Source organism: Geotrypetes seraphini, chromosome 2 (genome assembly GCF_902459505.1).
Source record: "Geotrypetes seraphini chromosome 2, aGeoSer1.1, whole genome shotgun sequence".
NCBI classification, from domain to species: Eukaryota; Metazoa; Chordata; class Amphibia; order Gymnophiona; family Dermophiidae; genus Geotrypetes; species Geotrypetes seraphini.
Window position 1 is genome coordinate 327,641,506 of NC_047085.1, and position 14,460 is coordinate 327,655,965.

General features: G+C 47.4%; 1 protein-coding gene across 3 annotated transcripts in view; it reads right to left on the bottom strand.

Moving 5' to 3' along the window:
• The window catches only part of RARB (retinoic acid receptor beta), a 751,528-nt gene that overhangs the window by 425,491 nt on the left and 311,577 nt on the right, over positions 1 to 14,460 (bottom strand). For all 3 annotated transcript variants that reach the window (XM_033930170.1, XM_033930168.1, XM_033930169.1), the window contains one exon: positions 3,721 to 3,867. In XM_033930170.1, coding sequence (XP_033786061.1) covers positions 3,721 to 3,867 — 147 coding nt within the window. The remainder of the gene's footprint in view (positions 1 to 3,720; positions 3,868 to 14,460) is intronic.

Genomic DNA, 14,460 nt, shown 5'->3' on the forward strand with positions numbered 1-14,460 from the left:
AAGTTCAGTTGTAGATAAGGAATTGGTTATCGGATAGAAAACAGAGGGTAGGGTTAAATGGTCATTTTTCTTAATGGGGGAGAGTCAACAGTGAAGTGCCGCAAGAATCTGTACTGGGATCGGTGCTATTTAACTTATTTATAAATGTTCTGGAAATTGGAATGACGAATGAGGTGATTAAAGTTTCAGATGACACTAATCTGTTCAAAGTTGTTAAAACGCATGCGGATTATGAAAAATTGCAGGCGGACCTTAGGAAATTGGAAGACTGGGCGTCCAAGTGGCAGATTAAATTTAATGTGGACAAATGCAAAGAAATGCACATTAAGAAGAATAACCCAAATCATAGTTAACGGATGCAAGGGTCCATCTTGGGGGTTAACGCCCAAGAAAAGGATTGGGTGTCATTGTAGGCAATATGAGAACAGGTTCTGGGCTTGATGGACCATTGGTCTGACCCAGTAAGGCTATTCTTATGTTCTTATGCATACTTTCACCACTCTATGCATCCAGTAATATTATATAATGAGAACCCAGGCACTACTATGGTTGATTTGAATGAAGAATATTATCATATATCAGTCAGCCTCAGCAAGATGTTATCTTACCGATTTGCCAAACTTCATTCTATCTGGCTTAACAACAATTTCAGGTCCTCAGCGGGCCACCACACTCAAACCATCTCATTGTGCTGGGCTTTACGCTCCCACTCATCATCGGATCAGATAAACGTTTTATAAATATTTTAAAGAATTTTTTTATGTAAGAATTATTTTTAGTATATGCTAAAAGTACTTAACTTTGTATATTCGTTTTTGCATTTGCATTTCGTTTTTGACGCAATGGTTGGAAATAGCTGTGTGAATGGGAGAGGGAGCCTTGATAAAGCCCTTTGAATTATACGGGCGAAACATGTTGGCGATTGATGTTTCCACCCTCCCGATTAGCGTCGAATATACAAAGCTAAGTACTTTTAGCATATACTAAAAATAATTCTTATAGAAAAAAATTCTTAAAAATATTTATAAAACGTTTATCTGGTCCGATGACGAGTGGGAGCATAAAGCCCCGCACAATGAGATGGTTTGAGTGTGTGGTGGCCCTCTGAGGACCTGAAATTGTTGTTAAGCCAGATAGAATGAAGTTTGGCAAATCGGTAAGATAACATCTTGCTGAGGCTGACTGATATCCAGTAATATTATAAACATGATAAGTATTATTACTGTTATTTTACAATTATTTTATACGGATGCTTGATGGTGGAGTAATGATAAGGGCGAGATGCTTTTCCAGGTGAAATCTTTATTCAAAGTGTCACCAATTTTCACAAAACTCAACACTGACAGTGTTTCGACGCCAAAAGATGGTTCCTCAGCGCATAGCTTTCATTGCACACCGGGAATTTGGCAGTTTGTTCCAAGATGTTCTGCAAGTTTGCTTGACAAAACATCCCTACAAAATTCTTTTGTTGGATTCACTTCTATGTGGAGAAACATAATTGTCATTACACCACTATTGAAGACTCCTGAGGAAGGTGCCTTTTGGCGTCGAAACACTCCCAGTGTTGAGATTTGTGAAAACTGGTGGCATTCTGAATAAAGATTCCACCTGGAAAAGCATCTCTCTCTTTTCCCACTTCTTTTTTTTTTTACTGTGCTTTTAGCCTTCGCGGGAATTTTGTGCTGCTTTTTGTGTTTGGAGTAATGATAAGCGCACTGGTAACATAAAGGCCCTTTTACTAAGCTATGTCAGGCGCTAGCAAGCAATTAATGCAGCTTAGAATGACATATTGTGGTGTGCGTTGGGGTTTCCTGCGGTAAGTGTCAAATGTGCACATGGTAACCACCCAATAAAAAGTATTTTTTGAGGGGGGATGGCGGAAGAAAGTGGGTGTGCCTTTCGGTTACTAGTTTAGTTTACAGTATTGTCTACCCTAGATTATTGTAATATTGTTTATCTAGGATTACCGAAAAAGATCTTATTAAGGCTCCGACTGGCTCAGAATACTGCGGTTCGTTTAATTTTTGGTCTTAAAAAATATGATCACGTAAGTCCTTATTATGCTAGACTACATTGGGGCCAGAGTGTTTTTTAAATTTGGGTGTGTTTGCTATAAGGCTCTTTTTGGACTATTACCTTATCTGGTACCATATCTGAAATTGTTCAATTCAAAAAAACATACCAGAAATTTAGGTATGTTTATCTTCCCTACCCCAAGAGCATGTCGTTAAAAAACATTCTTTGACAAGACTTTAGAATATCAAGCGGGGAAAGTGAATTCCTGGATAAGCCCATTGATTGCTCAGGCTCATTCTTACCCTTTATTTAGGAAATTATTAAAAACTCATTTATTCAATAAACAAGAATGTTGATTTTTATTATACGTTTACAAAGATTTTTTTTATTAGGCTGTGCTTGTAACCTTTTCCTCTAATAAGGTTGTATTTAACTGATGTATTAATAGCTGTGTGTCTGAAATTGTATTTTAACTATGATGTATTAATTTACTCATTGGTATTAAGTATGTGATTGTATTTATTAATTTGAAATGGTTTTTAATTTCACTGTTGTGAATTGCCTAGAACTACTGGCAGGGCGGTATATAAGAAATAAATTATTATTATTATTAATTGGCTACTGCAGCTACATTACCGTGTGCTAACTGGTTAGTGCAGGAATAGTATGTGAGTTTTTACTGCCTACAAAATGGGTAGCACTGAGTGCATAAGCAGTAATTATTTGTAATGGCCATGCAGTCATGGTAGCATTAGTGTATGTTCACTATCATTAATCACCGGTCCTAGACTTACAAAACCTTAGAGAATATTCAATTCATAAATGTAGCTAGTGCAAAGTGAACACTCAGACCCACAATTTTATCCTAGTGAACAAAGATCACGGAGTAACTGTGCAGCGAGACCATCACAGTGGTTCACAGTCTAACCCACCAAAACCAAATACATAGCATACAATGAATAAAATCTTATAACTTATCTTGGTTCAAGATGGTTCAGGGTGGGAAATAATCAACAGCTGCTCCGGGCACCTCCTTAAAGTTACAACACCATAAAAACAAATTCACCGACCCCCCAACCCGGGTTTCACTGGTTGGCTTCTTCAGGAGGGGTACGGGACGAGAACTCCATCTTGCAAACAGAAACGCTACTGGCGTCGGATGAAAGCTACTCCGTGATCTTTGTTCACTGGGATAAAGTTGTGGGTCTGAGTGTTCACTTTGCACAAGCTACATTTATGAATTGAATATTCTCTAAGGTTTTGTAAGTCTAGGTGATTAATGATAGTGAATATATAATAATATCACCTTTGATAATTTTATTACCCTCGTATTTGTGAGTTATATACAGCATTAGTGTATGGCCATGAAAATAGAAAAGGGCTTCTCTTATGGCTGTGGTAAAAAATGACCTTGGCATGCAGGAAACACCTGTGTAGGGGCACACTAAGGCCCCTTTTTACCACAGCTTAGCTTATACAGTAGTATCAAAAAGTACTATAGCACATACAGTAAGTGCATTTAGATCACAAGAGCATGTATCATTTCTGTCCCATATTCCCACCAAACACACAATACATAAACTTCTATTGTTATAGCACATTAACCTCTTATGCCTCTTTACAAAATATACAGTATATGGATCGAGCAGTTGATCTAATTAAAAGTGAAATAGAGAGAAAAGGAAAACAAAATCAACCCCTCACTCTCTTTCTCAAGGCCTGAGGTAACGGTGCTGATTATGGAGTATGGCTGGAAAGGGGAGGCCTGAGGGCCTTTTTCTTTTTCTCCTCCTCTTTCTTCTTTTGATGCTGGTGGTATGATGGCAGCCACATGGGCATGTCGATGTATAGCTGCAGAAAAAAAACAAAGGAAAAAAAAGAAGAGACCATATGAGGGAACAGGTGCTTAAACCCTTTTCTAAATTTTACTTCATCACCTACAATATCCATTTTTAATAGCACACCTAGAGATAAGGAGAGTTCACAGAAGAAAGTAGTGACAGAGGAAGGAAATGGTAGCATAGTATAGAGTGAAAACTGACAAAACTGCAACCACTGATATCTGACCATGTTGCAAAAGAAATGCTGTTAATATTACAAAGACTATGACAGGAATGACACAAACAGGGCACAGACATTATTGCATAGTGGCATTTGGTGCCCATAAGTACACCCATATGAGTGCATTGCCAAAATTCTGCCTAAACCCTCTTCTGTAAATTTGTGCTTATCTTATGTAGTGCACATTTTACAGGTAGGAATAGACATGGGTGGCACCTGGGTGGGTTACTTAGAGAATACTATGTTATGCGTATATCTCTGGCACTTATGCATACTCATTTATGCCAGCTCTTTAACTGGCATTAGGGATCATCAGGACTAATTTATAGGTAGGACTAACATTTGGAGGGCAAATAGGACAGCTGCCCTGGGCTGTAAAGCTCTAGTACAGTGGTTCCCAACCCTGTCCTGGAGGACCACCAGGCCAATCGGGTTTTCAGGCTAGAACTAATGAATATGCATGGAGCAGATTTGCATGCCTCTTACTTCCATTATATGCAAATCTCTCATGCATATTCATTAGGGCTAGCCTGAAAACCCGACTGGCCTGGTGGTCCTCCAGGACAGGGTTGGGAACCACTGCTTTAATAGACCCCTGTGGTCCAGCATCTCCTCCCTTTCTCCCCACCCTATCTGACATCTCCCTCCCTTCATTAAGTACTTTACAAGGCAATTTTCTTTATAGACCACTTGGGCATGGCAGCAATTCTGTCCCAACCCCTGACCTTTCCCTCTGCTGCATTTCACACCCCTTACCCCCCACCCCCAACAAAACTTCCTGTTTCTGCTTTGGTGGATTTGGTTATAGAGATTGTATTGTAACCATATTTTTCTGTAAACCACTTTAAAACTTTTTGAACTGAGCGGTGTATAAAGTCAATAAATCAAATCACACCAAACATGACAGAGGTAAAAGTTGGAAGTCGGTATAGACATACCATCTACCAGAACTGCTACTGTGCTGAGGGTGCTCTGAAAAGAAAAATGCCTTGTAAGGTAGACTGGGAAGAGGAAAGGAGGCAGGAAGAAGTCAGTCAAGGTGAGGAGAAATAGAGGAGATGCTGGACTACAAGGACCCCTAGAGCTGATTAAAGGTAGACATTGGTGGAGGGAGAGGGAGGAAAGAGAGTGAAAGAAATGTTGGATCCTGGGGTGGTAAAGAAGGAAGGAGGGAGGGAGGGAGGGAAGGAGAGAGAGAGAGATGGTGGACAAAGGGATGGATGGAGGGAAGAGATGTTGGACCAGGGCAGGTGGGAGAGATATTGAACTAGGAATGTGAGGGAGGGAGAGAGAAAAGGAGAGATTATTGGCTCAAATGGGAGGGAAGAACAGGAAAGAGAGAAACTAGACCATGAGGGTGGAAGGAAAGAGCCAGTGAGACGTCATACTGCAAGAGCATAGGGAGGGAGAGGAGATGTTGGGCTACAAGAATGGAGGGAGTGTAGATACTGGAAATTGTGGAACCAACTGGGGGGGAATGGGTGAGGATAGGATAGTGAGTGCGGAGGATAGAAATGTGGTAATGGGGATTAGATGAAAGGGAGTAGGAGGCTGGGAAAGGAATGAGATGGAAAACAGGCGCACTAGGGCATGAGTGAAGGAGAATGAAAATTTGTTAGGTAGCTGAAAAGTATAAAGGAGAAGGGTGAAAAAGGATAAAAATTGAGCGGACAGAAAGCTAGAAAAGAAAAAAAAAGGGAGGAAAGAGCTAAAAGAGAAAGAATAGTATGTCAGAGGCAAGTGTAATGAGAGAATGGAACAAAACAGGAAGATGCAGGACAGAGGAAAAAAGACAAATGGATAACAGCCACTACAAGGAGAATTAACAGAAAAACAGAACATAAGAACATAAGAATTGCCATCTCCGGATCAGACCCTGGGTCCATCAAGTCCGGTGATCCGCACACGCGGAGGGCCCGCCAGGTGTACCCTGACATAGTTTTAGTCCCCATATCACTGTATGCTTCTCAAGCAAGATGTGCATCTAATTTACCCTTACCCGTATCACTCTATGCCACTCTTAAGGAGATGTGCATCTAGTTTACCCTTAAATCCTAGAATGGTGGATTCTGCAATTACTTCCTCTGGGAGAGTATTCCAGGTGTCCACCACTCGCTGCATGAAACAGAACTTCCTGATATTCGTCCTGGACCTGTCCCCCCTCAGCTTCAGAAAAGAGAAACTGGGGCAAACATGATGCAAAATAAAATATCCAGGCAACAAAGGTGGAAAAAAAGTGTTTATTTTTAACTGAATTATGGAGGCAGATCAGATCCCTCAAAGGACTCCTGAACTTTAGCAAAGCAATAAAAAAGTACCTCTTCACCTAATTCCCTGCCTATTGCCTATTGGAACAAGACTCTCTGTATAGGTTAGTTAGGATAAACTCATTGTATTGTATATAGCAAAATGTAACCCATGTTATCCTGTAATCTATTCTGATCTCACTGGGGAGAGCGGGATAGAAAATTAAATAAATAAATGAATGTAATTAAATAACCTCCCTTTTACAAAACAGCGATAGCGTTTTTTAGTGTGGGCCAGCATGCCAAATGCTCAGTGCTGCTTCTGACACTCATAAAGTTGCTCCTATGAGCATCAGGAGCAGCGTAGAATATTCAGCGCGCCGGTCTGCGCTAAAAAGCACAGTTACTTACCGTAACCGGTGTTATCCAGGGACAGCAGGCATATATTCTCACATGTGGGTGATGTCATCTACGGAGCCCCAGCGCGGACAGCTTTTCAAGCAAACTTGATTGAAGTTTCAAGTTTGCTATGCTGCACCACGCATGTGCATGCCTTCTTGCCCACTAGAGGGCGCATCCCCACCTCGTGGTCCTCAGTTCCATATCCAGCAAAGAAGCCATCCCCGGGGAGGAGGGCGGGTTGTGAGAATATATGCCTGCTGTCCCTGGATAACACCTGTTACGGTAAGTAACTGTGCTTTATCCCAGGACAAGCAGGCATGATATTCTCACATGTGGGTGACCTCCAAGCCAACCAAAAAAGGGCAGGTGGGAGGATGGCAATTTAGGAAAACAGATTTCGCAAAACTGACTGGCCAAACCGGCCGTCACTCCTGGATAACGTATCCAGACAGTAGTGGGAGGTGAAAATATGAACCGAAGACCAAGTGGCAGCCTTGCAGATGTCCTCCATCGGAGTAGACCGGAGGAAAGCGACAGAAGCTGCCATCGCTCGGACCTTATGTCCCGTAACCCGACCATGCAGCTCGAGACCAGCCTGAGCGTAACAAAAAGAAATACAAGCAGCCAACCAGTTGGACAAGGTGCGCTTGGAAACAGGGCGTCCCAACCGATTAGGATCAAAGGACAAAAATAATTGAGGAACCTTCCGATGAGACTTGGTGCGTTGAAGAAAAAAAGCCAACGCCCTCTTACAGTCAAGCGTGTGAAGCGCCGCCTCCCCAGGATGAGCGTGGGGCTTCGGAAAAAACACCGGAAGAACAATTGACTGATTGAGGTGGAAATCAGACACAACCTTAGGTAAAAATTTAGGATGGGTGCGAAGAACCACCTTGTCATGATGGAACACAGTAAAGGGCGGGTCCGCAACCAAAGCCTGCAGCTCACTAATCCGACGAGCAGACGTGAGCGCAAGTAAAAAGATCACCTTCCAAGTGAGAAACTTAAGAAGAGACTTGTCAATAGGCTCAAAAGGAGGTTTCATCAGCTGAGCCAAGACCACATTAAGATCCCAAACCACAGGAGGAGGTTTCAGAGGAGGATTAACATTCACTAAACCCCTCATGAAACGAACCACCAGAGGATGAAGAGAGAGAGAACGTCCCTCGAGATGCCAATGGAAAGCAGCAATAGTACTGAGATGCACCCGAATGGAAGTCATCTTTAGCCCAGACTTTGACAAATGCAACAAATATTCCAGAACCGAGGACACCGGAACCGAACTCGGATCCAGATGGTGCGAGGAACACCAGGATGAAAATCTGGCCCACTTCTGGGAATAACAAAGCCGAGTCGAGACCTTGCGCGAGGCTTCCAACACCTCCCTGACCGACTGAGAAACCGAAACCGAAGTCAGGGGGAAAGGAACCAAGCCGTCAGATGTAATGACTGAAGATTGGGATGCAACAGCGAACCCCGACTCTGAGACAGCAGAGAGGGAAAAACAGGCAGAAGTAGAGGCTCCCTGGCACTGAGTTGAAGGAGCAGGGAGAACCAGTGCTGACGAGGCCAACGAGGTGCAATGAGAATCATAGTGGCTCTGGATGACTTGAGATGAACCAACGTCCTCAAGATCAGAGGAAAAGGAGGAAACGCATAAAGGAACCTCCCTCCCCAGTCGAGAAGGAAGGCATCGGCCTCGAGATGGTCCTGGGAGTAAATCCGAGAACAATAGAGGGGCAGTTTGTGAGTCTCCGGGGAGGCAAACAGACCCACCTGAGGAGTCTCCCAGCGGTCGAAGACCTCTCGCAGAACTCGGGAGTTGAGCGACCACTCGAGCGGCTGGAGAAGACGACTGAGTTTGTCGGCCAGACAATTCTTCTCTCCCTGAATGTAAACCGCCCGCAGGAAGATGTTCTGGGAGACCGCCCATTCCCAAAGGCGCAAGGCTTCCCGGCACAGGGACCAAGAGCCCGTCCCCCCTTGCTTGTTTACATAATACATTGCCACTTGGTTGTCCGTCCATACCAGGACTACCTGATTGCACAGCAGATGGCAGAACGCTCGAGCTGCCAGAAAAATGGTGCGAAGCTCCAACACATTGATGTGACAAAGACAGTCCTCCGCAGACCATAGACCTTGAGTCCGCAGACCGTCGAGGTGAGCCTCCCACGCGTACTCTGAAGAGTCCGTGGTCAGGACTTTGCGATGTGGAGGGACGAGAAAGAGCAAACCCCTGGAAAGATTGGAAGAGTTGGTCCACCAACGGAGCGAGCGTCTCAAGGAAGGAGTCACTGTTACAGGAAGGGAGAGCGGGTCTCGATCCTGACGCCACTGGGAGGCCAAGGTCCACTGAGGGAGTCTCAGATGCAATCGGGAAAACGGTGTGACATGAACCGTCAATGCCATGTGGCCGAGTAGAATCATCATCCGGTGTGCTGAGACGGAGCGCTGCAGCGAAATCTGATGGCACAGTCGAATCAGAGCCTCCAGCCTCGAAGAGGGAAGGAACGCACGAAGGCGAACCGTGTCCAGCACGGCCCCGATAAACTGAAGGGATTGAGCAGGGCACAGCTGCGATTTGGGAAAATTCACCTCGAACCCCAGACGTTGAAGGAAGATGATAGTCTGTCGGGACGCTGAGATAACCCCCTCCCGGGATGATGCCTTGATTAGCCAATCGTCCAGGTAGGGGAAGACCTGCAGCCCCTGAGATCTCAGGGCAGCCACGACTACCACCATACACTTCGTGAAGACTCGAGGAGACGAGGCCAGCCCGAAGGGGAGGACACGATACTGAAGGTGCAACTCCCCTACCTGGAACCGTAAGAACTTGCGGAAGGCGGGATGCACCGGAACATGAGTATACGCTTCCTTCAAGTCTAGGGAGCACATCCAGTCCTCCTCCTCCAACAGAGGGTAGAGAACCGGAAGCGACAACATACGGAACTTCTCCCGGACCAGGAACTTGTTGAGCTTCCGGAGGTCCAAAATGGGGCGTAAGTCCCCGGTCTTCTTTGGGACCAAAAAGTAATGGGAGTAGAACCCCCGCCCCCGTTGGTTTGGGGGGACCGGCTCCACCGCCCGAAGGCTCAACAAGGCTCTGGCTTCCGAGAGTAGAAGAGGAAGCTGGGTTCGGTTGCAAAGAGATGCCCCCGGCGGTTGTTCCGGCGGCGTGGCCGAGAAGATTAGCTAGTAACCCTCGGAGACGAGACGGAGCACCCAAGCGTCTGACGTGATCATAGTCCAGGCCGAATGAAAGGCCCGCAGCCGGCTCCCGATGGGCAGGGGGTCCGGAGAGAGTGCGGAGGGGGCCCGCCCCCATCCGCTCATCACGTCAAAAAGACGGCGCCGGCTTAGACGCCCCTTGCGTCTGAGGTTTCGGCTGGACCCCTCTGCCCTGCTGCTGTGGGCGCCTGGGCGGAGGCCTCGAGAATGCCGGTGTAGACTTTTGAGGGTATCTCCGCGGTGGAGGTCTAAATGGCTTCTGCGGCGTTACCCGTGAATTAGGACGGACCAAGGAGGCGATGGAGCGCTCGTGTTCGGACAGGCGTTTGGTCGCCGCCTCCAAGGACTCATCGAACAATTCCGATCCGACACATGGCAGATTGGCTAGGCGCTTCTGCAAGTTCGGGTCCATATCCACCGTTCGGAGCCATGCGAGACGGTGCATCGCTACTGCAAAGGCGGAGACTCTGGAGGCCAACTCAAATGCGTCGTAAACCGCATGAAAGAGGTATAGGCGCAGCTGTGACAAGTTGGCCATAAATTTACCAAAGTCCCCCTTATGGGAATCCGGCATGACCCCATGATAATGGGGTAATGCCTTCACCATCTGCCTCAGATAAGATGAAAACGTGAAAGCATAATTAAGGACCCTGGCCGCCATCATGGAATTGGAATAAAGGCGGCGACCAAACTTGTCCAAAGTCCGCCCTTCCCACCTGGGAGGGACCGCAGCGGAGACCCTAGAAGGCTGGGACTTCTTTAACGCCGACTCCACCAGCAACGACTGGTGAGACAGTTGCGCTTTCTCGAAGCCCTTACATGGGATGGTACGGTACTTCGACTCCATTTTAGATGGAACCGCTGTGACTGTAAGAGGGGAGTCCAAGTTCCTCAGGAAGGTCTGATGGAGGACTTTATTAAGAGGCAGACGAGGGGTCTCCCTCGGGGGAGAAGGTAAATCCTGCTCCTCCAAAAACTCCTTGGTGTATTGTGAACCAGACACCAGATCCAGGTCCAAGGCCCTCCCCATATCAAGTACAAATCTGGAAAAGGTGGAGGGTTTGGATGGTGGGGAGGGCGATCGAGAGGCCCGCGTCTCCAAAAAGGAAGGGGAAGCCTCACGGGAATAACGAGGTTCCCTACCAGACCCCGAGCCTCAAGAGGCCGCCCCGAGCGATCTCGACGGGGTCGGGGACCGCCTATGCCCCGAGGAACCCCTGTGTGAAGTCCCCGGGGTACGAGGCACTGAGGTCTGCCCCTTCGGTTTCGGCGAGGAGTCTCTCGACAACCCTCCCTCGGAGGAACGGAACAACCTCGGATTATCGAGTCAGAGCTCCGAGACACGTAGCGTCTCCGCCCCGGTCGGCGAGGAGCGACCGCGCCTCCGAGGAGACCCTCGAGAACGCTTGGGCTTCCTCGGCCGGCGCTTCGCCCGAGGCCGACCCGAGGGCGAGGAGCCCCGGGAGGACCTCGACGAGGAAGAAGTGGAAGAGATCCTCTGAACTCTCCGCACCTTGTCCCGAGGCCGCACACTCCGTTCCGGCTGGTCGACCGAGGTCGAGGGCAGGTCGGGGTCGAGGCCGGAAGCCACCCCGGGGGCCGAAGTGGAGGGCACCGAGACCGAGGCCGCCGAAGCCGGGGCACTCGGGGCCGAAGCTGGCTGCAGGTGCGCTAAGGCGCCGGACAGCTCCGAGGTAATGAGGGCACGGAGCAAGTCCTGAAAAGCCGGCACCGCCATCGTGGCTGGTAGATCTGGGGCCGGCGGGTGCTCCCTCGAGGGCGACCTCGGTCTCGAGTATTCCCGCGGGGCACCCGACTTCGACGCTCGGGGCGGGGCTGAGGATGACCCACCCACCCCCGTCGAGGATCCCGAGGATGGCTTCTTCGAAGGTGGAGCTGAGGAAGGAAGAGAGGACTTATCCCCCGTCGACTTCGAAGTCGAGGCCGTCGGCTTCGAGGATGCAGGATGTCTCGGCGAGGCCGAGGTCAAGGCCGGGGCCGAAGCCGAGGCCGACATTGAGGCCTGCTCCGCGGGGTCGACAGCAAAGAGCTCCGCCATTCTGGCACGACGGCGGCGGAGAGCTCTTTGCTGAAAAGTCGAGCACCTGGGACAGGAATCGGTGGGGTGCTCGGGACCCAGGCAAAGTAAGCACCACCGGTGGGGATCGGTGAGAGAAAGTAGCCGATCGCACCGGGTGCACTTTTTAAAGCCCGTCAAAGGACGGGACTTGAAATCGAAAAACGGCCGGGAACGGAACGAGATCCCGCAGCCGCGGCTACCGGGAGCCCCCGGAGCCGAACGAAAAATCTATTTTTATTTTTATTTTTTCGACGATTAACAAACACACGAACGAAGAAAAAAATAAAGCAAGCACAGCGACCGAGAAAAACGACTCAGACGCGGTGTCAGAAGGCAAAAAAAGAGAGAGCACAATTTCCACAGGGCTTCTGGCTCTGCGGAAAAAACTGAACTGAGGACCACGAGGTGGGGATGCGCCCTCTAGTGGGCAAGAAGGCATGCACATGCGTGGTGCAGCATAGCAAACTTGAAACTTCAATCAAGTTTGCTTGAAAAGCTGTCCGCGCTGGGGCTCCGTAGATGACGTCACCCACATGTGAGAATATCATGCCTGCTTGTCCTGGGATAAAATGCTTTTAGCGGTTTTGTAAAAGGGTGTAAATAAATATGCCTTGTTTATGTCTTTGCATCATGTTCAATACTAAAGGAAGTACATTTCTATTTCTCCAGTGATGCCATACTTGCTGCGCTAATTTCTTGGGACGTCTAGTTCAATTTTGGTCTTCGTATTTCCATTTCTAATTTAAGTTCCTTTGCTCTGTATTTGGTGAAGGTCTGACTGCGTTTTGTCTGTGAAAAAGTCATTTAGGGCTCCTTTTACGAAGGCGTGCTAGGGCCCTAACGCGCGGAATAGCGCGCGCCAGCCGCTACCGCCTCCTCTTGAGCAGGCGGTAGTTTTTCGGCTAGCGCACGCTACAGCACGCACTGATCTGGTGCGTGCGCTAAAAACGCTAGCGCACCTTCATAAAAGGAGCCCTTAAAGTTGATTTATGTGTGTTAGTAATGATGGGTGGAGAGATCAGGTGGGGGCAGAGCGAAGAAGGCATTAGAGGACCCCTCTCCTTAATTTCAGTCCTGGGCCCCAAAATGTCTAACAGCAGCCCTGTTCACAAGTACATATTTCCAGTGCTATGCTAGTATTGTATAAAGGAAAAGAGACACCTGCACCATGAACTATTTGTTTACTTATTGGAATCTGTAATAAGTTGTACATCTGGCGAAATCCTGAGCCATTTCTCGTCTTCCCCATCGGTTATCACCACTTCTTTTCCATGTCATTCCTTCACAGACATCTGGGCTTTTTTTAAATGCATTTCTCATTTGACCGAGTGCAAGTCACTGCTCTACTACTCCACCTCTCCCCATGGATTCCAACAATAACTGACTAATGACCATCCAAACATCATTTACACATGCAATGGGATTAGACTAAGGCTACCAGATTTGCACATGAGTTACCACTAGTGTCACTTTCAGGTAGATTAAGAAGTACTCTATATCCACCATTCTAAATATTAATGAACCCTTACATCTTAAAATTATTATTCTTGAACAACATGGTCTCACATACTCAATGCTCGTTTGCTTAACATCTTATTATTCTTGGCTATTAAAACCATCTTGCACAGTTGGAAGGACTTATCTAAGCTAGAATACGTTGTATGGTGGAACACGGTATGCATAACCAACAAATTTGAAAGTGTAATAACTGAAAAACGTCATTCTATTAGTTCTTTTCTCAGAGTATGGAGACCTGTTCAACTTTAGTGTGACTTGGACCGTTGACATAAATTACCTCAATGTAATATTTATAAAATACATAACCTTGGTTTGCGAGTATAATTTGTTCCAGAAGCATGCTTGTAATCCAAAGCACTCGTATATCATAACAAATTTCCCAATAGGAAATAATGGAAACTCAGATGATTCGTTCCACAACCCAAAAACTTTAATACAAAATACTATACGTAATTGTATTGCAAGACTTTGTTCGTTTAGAACAGTCACTTCCAGTGTTCCCGCTAAGCTGCGCTGGGGTGCGCTGGCGCTCAAAATATTACCTCGCAGCGCACAAGTTTCTCGTCACAGCGCACACAGTGTAGAGCACAGTTCTTCAACCGCCGGTCCGCAAACAAAATCTTGCCGGTCCGCGAAGGATTTGGTCCCCGCCGCAACGAAAGGCCGGCGTCAGCTGACTTGCAACTTCCTGTTGCAGTCGCTGTGCCGGGACTCCTGCCTTCGCCGGGACTCCTGCCTTCCACCGCGTTTGCCTCCTGCCTTGTCTCCGCACCTCCAGACCAGCAGCGGCAGCTCTGTATGCTTTTAACTTCGGCACAGAGCTGCCCCTAATCAATAGTTTAGCGCGGTTTCATAAGGCAGCCTCGGGGCCTTTGCTAGGCCGGCCCACATCGCATCATCGAAGCGGGCCGG